The 12,958-nt window shown below is 53.5% G+C and overlaps 1 protein-coding gene across 2 annotated transcripts in view; it reads right to left on the minus strand.

The window, feature by feature from the left end:
* The window catches only part of PDIA5 (protein disulfide isomerase family A member 5), an 89,312-nt gene that overhangs the window by 61,063 nt on the left and 15,291 nt on the right, over positions 1 to 12,958 (minus strand). For both annotated transcript variants that reach the window (XM_070582611.1, XM_070582612.1), the window contains exons 2-3: positions 7,261 to 7,387; positions 4,229 to 4,316 (exon numbers count right to left, since the gene is read on the minus strand). In XM_070582611.1, coding sequence (XP_070438712.1) covers positions 4,229 to 4,316; positions 7,261 to 7,387 — 215 coding nt within the window. The remainder of the gene's footprint in view (positions 1 to 4,228; positions 4,317 to 7,260; positions 7,388 to 12,958) is intronic.

Raw genomic sequence — 12,958 nt, forward strand, 5'->3', positions numbered from 1 at the left:
CAACAAGCGACAGGGCCTGGGACCTGGGAGATGACCAAGGTGGAGGGGTGTGTGAGCCTGCAGGCGCGCAAGCAGGGGTAGGGAGAAGAGTGGGGAAAGCGAGAAAAAGAGGAAAAGAGACATCCACATAGAGAAGGGAGGAGGAAAAAGACCAAAAGAATGGGAGAGGCAGGACCCAGAGAAGGGAAGGGGCCTCAGAAACCAGTGAGGGAGGGGGAACAAAGGGGGACAGAGGAGGGACGCTCAGAGGGAAGGACAGGAGAGGCAAAGAAGCAGACACCCAGGATGGGGGGGCAGAGAGAGAGACCCCCAAAACTGATAGCCACACCCCTACCACCTACTTCCACACATACACACCACACATCAAGCCCGGCAGCTTCCAGGATTTTCTGAACTAGGTTATTTAGGGATGAGAGCAACTTGGAAGACTTGATGCCAGGTTTCACACATGATTCAACTGAAGCCCAGAGAGGTGCAGCGACTTGCCAAAGGTGCCACAGCTATTTGCTGTCAGAGCCTGGACTCAAAGCCAGGCCTCCTGACCTGCAGCCCTCAAGTTCCACTGCACTCTTCTTAAGGGTCAGAGCAAAACACCCTTTTGCTGGGGCTAACTCTCACACCCAAGACTGTCTTCAGGAGCATCCTCACAACATCCAAGGGACCCTCGTCCAAGAAAGAGCTGTCGAAGAACAAACGCACCAATGCTCCCCATCCAGCTTCCTCTTGGAATGCCCTGAACAACCCTGCCGAGATGAAAAATAATAAGAGTAGAAGGGGATCTCACATTTAAATTCTACTCTAGACAGAACTTTCTTTCATTTACCTGATCCTCACCACAGCCCTGGAAAGAAGGCAGGATACGTATTACTGTCCCATTTTACAGATGAGGAAACAAGACTCAGGTAACAAGCCAAGGGCATAGGGCTGGCAGGCAGCAGAGCTGACCCTTCCACTCGGGCCTCCGCCATCACTCCACACACTCCAGAGACGCCTCGCACCACAGCACGGTCTGCCCTCGCCCCAGAATGCCCCTGCTCCCTCCACCTGCCCTGCCAGGGGAAAGCAGAGTGGGCTGCTCACTCCTGACCTGCCTGTCACCCCTCCCCAAGCCCTGCATCGCCATTCCAGTCTCCAGCCCTTCGCTAGCAGGGCAGGAAGCAGAGCTGAGAAGGATGAGAGGTGGGGAACCTCAGCAGGGCCCATGCGAGGGGACGCGCTCTGGCCGACCCCCTGCTATTTAACAGCAGCTGGGACAAAACACGACTGTTTGCTCCACTGCAGGCAGCAACAGCAAGCATTCCCAGAGCCCCTGCCCGTCCCCAGAGCATCTCGTTCAGACTCATCAACAGACCGAACGCATTGAGGACAGTGAGAACAGTCACCACAGGGCCCCGGAGTTAACATGGGGGTCCCCTAAGGATGTAGGGGGCAGGTTCAGAAGTCTGGGGGGAGTGGCCGAGCAGGAGGGCAGAACCAGCTCATGCCCTGGGGGATCCCTCGTGTAACGGTGGTCCTGGTGATCCATGAGGACTGACACCCAGGGTGGCTTGCCTGGACTAGAGCCCTGAGTTCTGTCCTTGGGCTGTTCTGGGAAGACTGAGCTGCACCCTCTCTCTGATTTCAAAGTCGGACCCAGATATTCCTGCTCCCAACATAATCCATTATAGCTCCATTATCCACCTACTTACCTGAACTGTTTAAAAGCTATTGCACATTTCAGTTTATACTTCCTCTTAGAGGGATAAATTGAGTGACAGCTATGGGATCAGTTCACCCTTTTGTCTGAAGGTCGCCTCTTTTAAGCTCTAAGGTGCCCTACGTTTTCATTCTAGCACACTGAAAGTCACAGGACTATTTCTCCCATTGGCACTTTTATTGACTTGAGACATCATGTCTCCAAATGAGTCCTGAATCCTGATCTTAGTCTGTCCTCACACACTAACCCGGGCCCCATGCAGTCCTGCCACTTCTGGAGCAGAGCAGGACTGCCACCTCCACACACACTGGCCACATGACCCCAGACAGAGCTCGGGGCCCACCCCACAGGGAGCTGCCCACAGGGAAAGCCAGGGCACTGGAAAGACCTGGGCCTCTGAGGTCTTTGCCCCAGACTGGAACTCCACCTCCTCCTTTCTCAGCCTTTCCAGAAAGAATTAAGTGACACATTGAGCCTCCATTAACAGCACTTTTCACCTGGACCATAATCACCTGGTTAGGTGTCTGCCTCCTCCTTGCACACTGAGCTCCATGAGGACACCGCTGTCCATCTGTGGACCTCAAAGCACAAAGAGCTCGGGAATGGTTGCTGAGTGGACCCAGGTGGATGCAACTAAATCAGAGCTCTTCTGCCCGCTTCTGCCACCCACAAGCCACATAGGGACTCCCTGTGATAAGCGTCTGTAGAACCGGTGTCACTTTCAGATATGGAGATTCCAAAGCGCCCTTTCCCCTCTCACAGGCTTTGTCGCTTTGCCTGTCACATAGAGCACCCCTGGTAAGACATGGGAGCCAGAGACACACCTGAAGACGAGCACTTCCAGACCAGTTATGAACTAGGATCAACCAACGGCTCAGAACTCACAAGCTGTCTAGTGAGCAGTCTCTTCCATGAAGTTGTGTGAATAAATCAGGTGTGAGGCCAGATGTGAGAGTGTGCACTCACACACGCACACACACCCACACATACCCCATAGCAAACACTGCTTGGCTAAGACTTCTCCCCTGGTCTCATTCAGGGCTTTGTCAGAATATGAATCTCCTTTGATTCTCTCCAATCAGAGCAGACAAGCTTGAGGCCAACTTAGAAATGAGTGCCGCAGAAGCTCATTTGCGAAACAGCTGTTTAGAACTCAGACGGCAGAGCAAGACGACTGCAGGGAATGGAGCCCATGAAAGCTCCCTGAACCCACAGGGCAGTAGCAGGGCTGCGACTCAGGCAAGGACAGCGACACTAAGGCTCAAAAGACCTTGACGGCCATCCGGGAAAAGAACTGCCTCTTTCCCAACAAAGCCCCACCTCTTCCTGCCCTAACCAGAGCGCATGCTGTCCCTTCTCCTCTCCCTCCTCCCGAACCCCGACTCCTGATGAGCCCCAAGTCCAGGTGAGGAGCAGCTGGACACAGTGGCTCTGGAAACACTGCTTGTCCTCGGTCAGAAGGACATGGAAACGCTGGTATCCACCAAGCGCAACACGGCACCTTGCATACAGTTGGTGCTCAATAAACATGCGAAGAACAAACCTGTTCTTAGCTACTTTTTTTCCTGTGTTCATTCACTGTCTGTGAGTCTTTTTTGGTGTTTATGCCAATCTATGCTAAACTGGAAGCTAATTATATGACAAGAGGGTTGTGTGTGTGGTTGTGTGTACACATAGCCAAGCAGCAAAGCACTGAACACAGAGGGAAGTGGAAATTATTCCTCATGACTGAAAGGAAAGGGAAGCCAAGTACCCCTGGACTCAAACCCCCAAACTCAAAAGAATCAGAGGAGTTCCATCACCAAGAGGGAGCTCTCCTTCCTATGGACCACTTCTGTGGCTGGGGCTTGATTCGGCCACGGTAACACGGACAGGAAAGTCTCTGGGAGGAGGGGGGTCAGGAAGGAGGAGACGGGGCTCTCAGTGCAGGCATCCGGACAGGTAGGGGAGGGTGGACGGGTGGGGACCCAGGTCAGAGGAGAGAGCTGGAAGGACTAAGCCACCTGTCCAGGACCGACACATTTAACTGAGGCACCTGGAAGCCAAGGCAACTGTTGGGTCAGCTGTTTCACAAAACACTCATCCCACCCACTTTGCGTGGCAGGCAGCAAAGACCTCTATCAACGACCTGGGCTGGGGGTAAAGCCCACGGTTCTTGCTGCAGACCTCCCATTAGCAAGCTCACAGGGTGACCTTGAAAATAACATTGCCTCTCTGGGCGTCAAGGCCCCTCTACGAAACAGGGCCCCCTCTGCCACCCACTGGGAAGACAAAATCAAGGGACACATGACAACAGAATAAAAAGTAAAAGCTCTCTGGCAGCAGGGAGAAGAGGGGTGGGCTGCAAAGAACAGGAGGGGGCCAGGACCTGCCCCTTCCCCGGCCCAGCCCCTTCCCCTGGTGGCCCTGCAATTCTGCCAGGGAGGTGTCCCTGCAGCGCTCTCTCCACCACATCTTCTCTCCTGCAGCACTGATCAGGGACAATTCCCTCCACACCCTCCAGCCACCATGCCCCGTGTCCCCAGGACATACCCACAGTCTACCCAGCAGATGGTGCCTTGTCCTTTCACTGCCTGGGCCACGGTGGACAATAACCTGAGATGACTTTCAGCTGCAGCCTCTGTAAAAAAGACAAAAATTATACATCTATGCCCAGGCGCACCACGGCCACCCCTGCCGTCGTCCCTCAGTGGTGAGGAAGAATGGAGACCAGGCTTAGAGGTGAGGTCCTGAGCACCAGCCAAAACACTGTCCCAATGATCAACATTCTGCGAGAACGGGCCAGCTCTGCTCAGAAACCCCTGCTCCCGCCATCCTCCTGGGCCTTCCTCATAGACACAGGACCCCCAACTTACCCCCTTTAAGCCACACTTCATGCCTCACTCTTCCAAGAATCTCTCATCTGGACCCTCAACTCCCAGTAGAATCTTTGAGTCATCACTTTTCTGAGATGAATTTTGAAAATTCTATAACCAAATAATTGCAGTTCTATAAAAAAATTACAGTTCTATAAAGTAGGGAACAAGTTTGCCAGCTCCACACTCGTCTGTCCCGGTGCCCCAACTGTGGGCTGACGAGGGCAGGGACCAGATCCTTCCTTTACTTATGCATCATAACGTCATTTAGGGGCTCGGTGCCACCTGGTGATTAAATGGGGTTTATGTGTGACACTAGTCTCTGACGGACCAGTGCCAAGTGTACTCAAGTCACATTTCACAGCCCATTTCCCAGAAGCGACAGGGGAAGGGCCAGCCTGGCAGTCCCTCGGGGGTCAGCTGCAGAAGCGTGGACCATGCCTTGGGGCAGGGTGGCATGAACACAAAAAAGGAAAAGTTTTTTTGTTGGTCCAGGTGTCTGGGCAAAGCACTTAGAAACTACTGTGAGAAAGGCAGGTTCTTGAGGATGGAGCCTCTGTGGCCAGGACTTCAACACTGGCAGTCGGCAAGGGTCCACTGCAAAGCGGCTGTGGCCAGTGTGTCACCTTCCCCCATTATACCTGTGAGCCCACTCGAAAGTCCCGCCACTCAGACGCTGGTGGGGAGCGCAGTCTGCTGCCTTCCCCACCAAAAGCCACATGATACATTCCAAAGCCAAGCAGAAATGACGTCTGAATTATCTGCCTCCTCAGATCTCCCTTCCTAGGGTGGGTAATGGCAGCTGTTTGTGAATACAAAGCACGCTGAGAACAAAAAGCATCCACAAAGGAGGCCCTCCCAGGAACCCCCACCAGGGCAGCAGGAGGAGGGGAGCAGTGAGGGGGGAAAGGCCATGGCTCCCCTGCTCAGACTGGGCTCTGGGAGGCGGGAAGGAAACTGAAGGAGAGCGTCGTGAGGCCCCCTCCCCTACCCCTGCGTTTCAGCGGCAGAAAGGGAAGCACTGATTCGGAGGATGGGAGGGGAGAAAACCCAGCCACTACGCCACTCCTGAAGCCCACTGAAGGCCACAAGTCCAGGAGCAGCCTGGGCAAGGAGGCAGGAAGGTAAAGTAACAGCCCAGGGCCATGGCCAAGCAGGGAGGAGGCCAGGAGGCCAGAAGCACTGGGAGCTCCACTGCCAGCAACCAAGACTGTGGCCAGGCGAGGGCAGAAGGGAAAACAAGAGCACGGTGGGCCAGCCTCCCACCCACTAGTGCCTTTAGGTGAGCCCTTCCTGCCAACTCACCACAACCCCTTCCTGGTCTCTGGGCCTTCCATTGTTGCTGAATTAAGACTACACTTCTTCCTACCCTCCAGCAGAGGAGACGAGCAGAGGAGACGAGCAGAGGTGGCAAAGGGGACCAGCTCCACCATTCTCTAGCCGGCAGACCTCAGATACGCCAGCTGTTCTCTCTCAGCGTCAGTCTCTTCACTCGTAAACTGGACGTTATCTGACAACCTGCACTGCCCCCCTCACGGCAAAGGAGCAAATGAGAGTCCACGGCAGAAGTTCCCTGAAGAATCCTTGTAAGCTGATGGCTTACACGACGGCAGCTGCCCAGAGGAGGAACCAAGTGTGTTCCTGCACTCACAACCTAGCTCAGGAGCATCCAAGGGGGCGAGCCACGCTGATTCAGGGCCCTATGCCCTCAGGAACAACGCTGCTTCTCCCTTGCCTCGGTTTCCCCCTATTCCTGACAGCAGGGAAATGCCAGTCACATGCTGAGCTCCCAACAACCTCAGGGAGTGTGTGCCAGGCCCTCGGAAGGGCAAGGAGCAGCACGTGCCAGAGTGCTTGGAGGATGCAGGCCTCAGGACGGACACACGTCCAAAACATCCATCAGCCCCCAGTGCCAATGAGTGTCGAGGATGAGCTGCCAGGGAGAGCTGTGCCCGGAACTGGCCCAGCCACTGGCTGTAGCTCCTCCGGGGCACAGAAAACTTGGCATCCTCAGGAGCAGCGAAAACACTTAACTCTGCTGGAACACCACCAACAGTCAGATGTTCAAACTCATGGCCAAGAGCTGAGCAAACGTCTCTCACTCCACTATGCCCACTTCAGCCTCAAGGTCAGAAAGGGCAAGACACTGCTCCCACCCCTACTGAGGCTGCCCTGTCCTGAGCTTGGAGCCCACTCCAAACTCAGCCTCATGTTCTGACCCCAGAGCAGGACAGATGGGGGCCAGGGCTGCCTGCCTGGGTGCGTGCCCCCAAGCCTGGGACCAATTCAGCTGGCAATAAGCCGACCCAGTAAGTTAACCACCAGCTCTGATGGAGCATGCCCTGGCAGGGCCGGCCCGTGCTGGTCCAGGAAGCCAGAATGCCCATCGCGGTGACCACTGTCCTCTGTCCTCCTTCACACACACACATACCTCCTCTCCCTCCTGAGGCAGGGAGGGACTCCAGAGGGCTTTGCCTAAGAAACACTGGCAAAAGGGAACTGAAACGACCTCTTAGGGATCCAAAAGCAGCAGGTCCCTCCACGCCTCTGCCCCGGTCTTCTGTGAAAGCCGACAAATCCCACGTCCTCGGACCCTCCTTGGGTGGTTTGTGGTCCTAAGGTCTCTGCCTCCCATCTCTGCCCTCCTCCTTCCCTTCCCCTCCCCTCCCACCCCCGAAGGACGACCCCAAGGCCAAGCTGGGCACTTACCAGATCTGGAATAAAGCACCAGTACATTATTCCGGGTCCGGAGAAGTTTTTTCAAGTCCTTGGGGTCAGAGATTCTCTCGATGAGCGAGGAGACCTTTGAGGAGGACAGCCACGCCGGCAGGACCACCTGGGGATCAAGGAACCAAGGACCGTGAGCCCCAGCTCCCAGCTCGGCCCGAGGAAGAAGGGGGCCCCCCGCAGACGAGCTGCCTGGGGCACATCTCACTTCAGAGGGATGAGACACATCCCCTTCTCACAACACTACACCCGCCTTTTCACCTCAGCCTCTCTCCAAGTCACCAACCCCCCCAAGGACCCTTCCCAGCCCACCAGTCTCCAAATCACCCCCACTTCATGCACTTTTATAAGGTTGTATGGACTGCACACTACACAAGCAGGCTGCGTGGACCTACTTGCCACCCACTCAGTCAAGACCCCTCTGGGAGGTCAATGTCTGTATTCCTCACAGCTCCCCAAATGCCACACACTGGAGCAGCGTGAAAACTCCATCCCACCTAGAAGCACCAAAGCGCAGAATCCAGAGACGTAAGATCACCGCTCACGTTTAGGATGAGAATAAATGGGTGAGGGGTTTCCCACTTTCCCCACTCAAACAATGATCTCAGGAGGCCAGGCAACAACAAGCGAGCCAATTCTCTCCCAGGAACCCTGAACACGCTGGGCACTGGAGGTGCCAGGCACCTCTGCAGGCACAATGAGGGGTGGGCTAAAACCAGGGTGCAGGGGGTGTTAAAAGCCTGAATAAGGAACAGTCACACAGCAGATCCCCTCACCCAGCCCACACAGCTGGCCACAGCCCCCAGCCCCGCCAGCTGGTAGAAAACACAGGGTTTACTATACAGAGACTGAATAAGAAAAGCTCTGCTGGGAGACACCAGGCAGAGGGTGGAAGAATGACCCTGAGAGAAATCAAGGGGACTAAGGAAAAGTCGCAAACCAAACCTGGAGATCACCCACCCCCACAGCCCCCACCCCCAGCACCTCCCCTCCCTGTTCCAGAATGCCGCCAGTCTTATTCCTGGAGGCAGGAGATTAGAGAATTTTTCTCTGGGGAAACTGAGAAGCATAAGAAAACAACCTAAAGGCAGTGATATGGAGATCCTCCAATAAACCGGCAGGGCTCCCACTCAAATAGCCACCAAGAGGCCCTCTCAGTCAGCGTGTGCCCTCCACCCCTCCCAACACTCAGTCTTCGATCCACACCCCAGCGCCTCACTCTCCAACACAGATGGACAACCAAGGTCCACCAGACATCTGAGGAAGGCCCTCCACACAGGAGACAGAGACAAAAACAAACCAATGGAAAGATGAAACTCAGAAGAAAAAGAACAGAAGAAAACCATAAAACTATAATTATTATTCTCAGAAAAATAAAATAATACATCCATAAAACAAGAATAGCATGCCATGAGAAAGGAATAATCAGAGAAACAGGAAAAACTCTTGGAAAGTAAAATTCTCAGAGAAATAAAAAATTTCAATAGAGTTGAAAGTGGAATTGAAAAAAACTCCTAGAAAATAAGACAAAAAGATCAGGTGGCTAGCCCCATGGCCAGGTCGTTACGTTCACATGATCCGCTTTGGCAGCCCCAGGTTTCGCCCGTTCGGATCCCAGCCACAGACATGGCACTGCCCATCAGGCCATGCTGAGGCAGCGTCCCACATAGCACAACCAAACTGACCTGCAATTAGAATATACAACTATGTGGGGGGGGGGGGGCCGCTTCGGGGAGGAGAAGAAGAAGAAAAAAGGGAAGATTGGCAACAGATGTCACCTCAGGTGCCAATCTTAAAAAAAACAAACTCTGTAAAATAAAAAACAAAAATATCAAGAAATATAAAACAGGAGAAAAAGATAAGAAAAATAAGAAAATGGATCCATTAAGTGCAAGAGCCAAATTAAAAGAACTCCAGAAAAAGAAAACAGAGGAAAAGACGTTATCAAAGAAATACTTCAAGAAAATATCCCAGAATTGAAAGAGGTGAGTTTCCAGTTGAGAAGGCCCAGCAGCATGAATTAAAAAAAGACTCTCACTAAAGTACATCACTGAAAACTTTCAGAACCCTGCTGACAAAGAGGAGATTCTGAAAGTTTCAAAGAAAAAATCACCAGAAACAAAAGATGAGGAATAAGAATTGGCATAAGACAGCTCATCAGCACTCCAGAAGACAATGAAGCACTGCCTTCACAATTCTCAAGCAACGTGATTTCCGACTGGCATTCTATAACCAGCCAAACTCTCTGTCAACTGTGAATACAGATTTACTCAGACTTAAGGTCTCAGATGTGAAAAATTTACCACCAATGCACCCTTTCTCAGTAAGCTCCTGGAACTCACGCTGTACCAAAACAAGAAGTAAACAAAAAACGAGAAAGACGTGGAACCTAGGAAACAAAGGATCAGCAGAGGAGAGAAGCAAGAATTACCACGTTGATGGTGAAGAGAAGTCCAGGGCAACTGTTCTACGGCCCACAGAACAAGCCCAGAATGGAGCCAGGACAGAGAGTTATAGAAGAATGGGGTCAAGAAAAAGAAGCAACTATAGATTACCTAATATGCTTGATCATATCGATCAGTTAAATAATCTGACCAAAGTTACACAGCTAATAAGTAGCAGGGCCAGGTCCTGAACCCCAGTCCCTCTATTGAGCCCATGCCCTCTCAGTCTACTGCCTCTTTGCAGCCAGAAGTCTTGAGTCTGAGCTCTAACATTCAATAGCTAAGATGCCTATGCAACATCGCTCAACCTCCCACAGGCTCAGTGCCTTGCACATGACATGGAGACATGGACACCTCCCTGGTGGGACTGCTGTGAGGAGGAAATGGGACAACTTACCAAAGGTGCTTCAGAAGTCATAAAGCACTCCAACAGGATCAGCTACCATAATACAGACTACAAACTTCCACCTCAGCAGAGTGGAAGACCGAAATGTGGCCATGTTCTAGTGTTTCTAAATATAACCTGCCATTGGGATTCAAAGGTTCCTTCTCCCCAGGGTAAAGGCACACAGGAGGAGGAGGAAGCGTGCCTCCCTCGGTGTCCTGCAAGAGCTGTGCACGCCGCCTGAGGACTCGCTGCCCTTACGCAGCCCACCTCGAGAGCCCACCAGAAAGTTCATTCCGCGTTATTATTACCTGTTATGCCACTGCTCCCAGGGAGCTAATGGACCTCAGACTAGAAAGGCCACAGCTCAATGCACACGATTAAAGGCAAAAAAGAAAAGAATCTGTTGGAAAAACACATTGACACTGCTCTGTTTTTAATCCTCAGATAATCTGGTCAGTCAAGAAAAACAACTGCCTCATCCAGGGCCTCAGTGCTCTGACCTGTGGACCAGCCCTCCTGCAACTGGCGGGCAACGGCAATTCTGGAACTGGGGAGAAGAACGGGGAAGGGAGGGAGGGTGGGCTCAGTGCCCAGCTGCTGAGCAGGCCGCAGCAACAGCAAAAGGCACAAGAGGCGAGTCTCATGGCATACCCACAGCTTCCGTCCTATAAAACCCAGTGAATCCCTCAGACCATCTACCTAGTGGTCACCCTCAGAGTAAAGCAACCACTTTCCAGCCAGCCGCCAAAGCCCCTGACCCAGCGTTTACCTCACACAGCAGAGAACCTAAGCTCAGCCAGAAATACCCTGAGCAAACAGACTTTGCTGGAACACCATCCCCAGGCATGGCATGGCACTGGGGCTAAAACTGGGCACAGCCTGCGGCCAGCCTGGTTTAGAATTCTTTATGGAGGTCCCACATCCCCCCAGCCTCCCCCATTCCTCCCCCACCTCTAGACTAAGAGCTCTGGAGGGCAGGACCCAGCACAGCGCCTGGCCCCTTGAAAGCAAACATGACAAGTCACACTTGCTACCACACTCCTGACCTTTGCAGAGGTCACCCGCTAGGAACCTTATAAGCTGAGTCCATGGCAGCTCAAGGGAGACCTGGAAGGGACCACCAAAACCAGACAGAGTACAGCCCAGCGAGGGTCTGGGTTGGAGTGTGACAGGAGAAGGTGAGTGGAGCCGGGCCGGGGTCTTGAAAGATTGGCTCAAGGGTCTCATCTGGCCATGACCTCAGACTGGGCAGCTGCCTGGTGCAGGGACCAGCTAGGTGGCTGCCCAAGTGGAAAGAAATGGGTCAATCCAAGGGCCTCAGGGAAACACAGCAGAGCTCAATGACTCTTCAGATGTAAGCACGGAAGGAAGAGAGAAGGAACAGAGAGGAGGTTAAAAGGACTCCAGGGATTCTGAGCCAGAGCATGCAACAAGAGCCAAAAACGGAAGGACTGAGACACAGCAGCAGAAGAGGCTTCTGTCTCATGCTGAGGAGGTGATAACAAGCCCAGGTGTGGACACGTGGACAGTAAGACATCCCAGCACGGGTGCCTCCAGGCTGGAGAGCAGCCTCGAGGGGTCGGGGATCAGGAGCAGAAGACAAGAGAACACCTCAGTTGAGGGGAGAAGCAAAGGCAGGAGGAAGGGCAGGAAGGAGAAGCGGGAAGTGCCACGTCAACACAGATCAGGGAGCAGACACACAGAAAAGCCGGGACCAGTGATGGATCCAGGGGCCAGAGTCCTCAGGGACACCCAGAGAATTCAGTAGTGTCGGGGGAAGAAGGTCAGAGGACAGACTGCTGAGAAGAGAAAGCACACCCAGCACAGGAGCTGGGGTGACAAGGGGAAGGGGCGCAGCAGCCCAGCAGGGTCAGAAGGACGGGCTGTCTCCACTATGGACCTTTGTGGACACAGGAGAGGCAGGATTTGCCCAGAGGGGCAGGATTTGGAGATTTGGGAGCAACAGAGGAAAAATAGTCGGGACAGCCAGATCCAGAGGGAACCAGGGGATGTGGTGTGCAAAGAGCTAAGATGGCAGCTTAGCATCTCTGAGAGGGGGAGGGGGGCTCTTCCCTCCCTCACCTAAGCCCAGGGGACTCTCCTCCAGCCACTTAACATTCTCCTTTCTCCTCCACTTCAGTCTATTTCAACCCTTCCAGTGTGCATGCTCCTTCCTTTCCTTAAGATGCAGCTCCAGTGAGCCCGGGATCACCTTGCCAAGCGCCTTCCTGCAGACTTCATAAGTCACAACCCACAAACCTTGACAACAATAACTACAGCAACAATAACAACGTTAATGATGCACAAACTCTCTGCTTTGTCAAGCTCTCACGGGGAGAGGGCAGTGTCTGAGAAGTGCTTCCAAAGCCAGCCACCTCCCAAGCCAGCCAAGGAACGGCTCCCGGGCTTGGCAGCCTCTTTACATTCTAAGTCATTCGCTTTGGAGGTAAAGGAGAGAAAAAACCCCCTTAGTTCACCATGCAAACTCCTCCTGACCTTCTCCAATAATTGTTTTCTTTCTGCTCACCAACTCTGAGCTTTAACAGCATTTGCATCAGGGCTGAGCCGCCCCCTGGCTGGGCTGACACCCATAACCTTCCCCGGTGCAGGATGGAACACTGCTGGGGAAAACGGCTTCCCCTTTTCCTGCTGCAGGGGACTACAGGCCCCAAAGCCAGGTCCGGACTGCACTGGAGAGCCAGCGCCCCCAGGTCCCATCAGCCCCCAACCCGTCACAGTGAGCTCCCCACCTCAGAACACCGGGACCCTCCATCAGAGTAGCAGCCCCCACCCCACCCCATGCACCCCTCCCCCCATCAGAGCACAGGCCCTCTTCGAGCCCAGCAGC

Source organism: Equus przewalskii, chromosome 18, assembly GCF_037783145.1.
Source record: "Equus przewalskii isolate Varuska chromosome 18, EquPr2, whole genome shotgun sequence".
In the NCBI taxonomy this organism is placed as follows: Eukaryota; Metazoa; Chordata; class Mammalia; order Perissodactyla; family Equidae; genus Equus; species Equus przewalskii.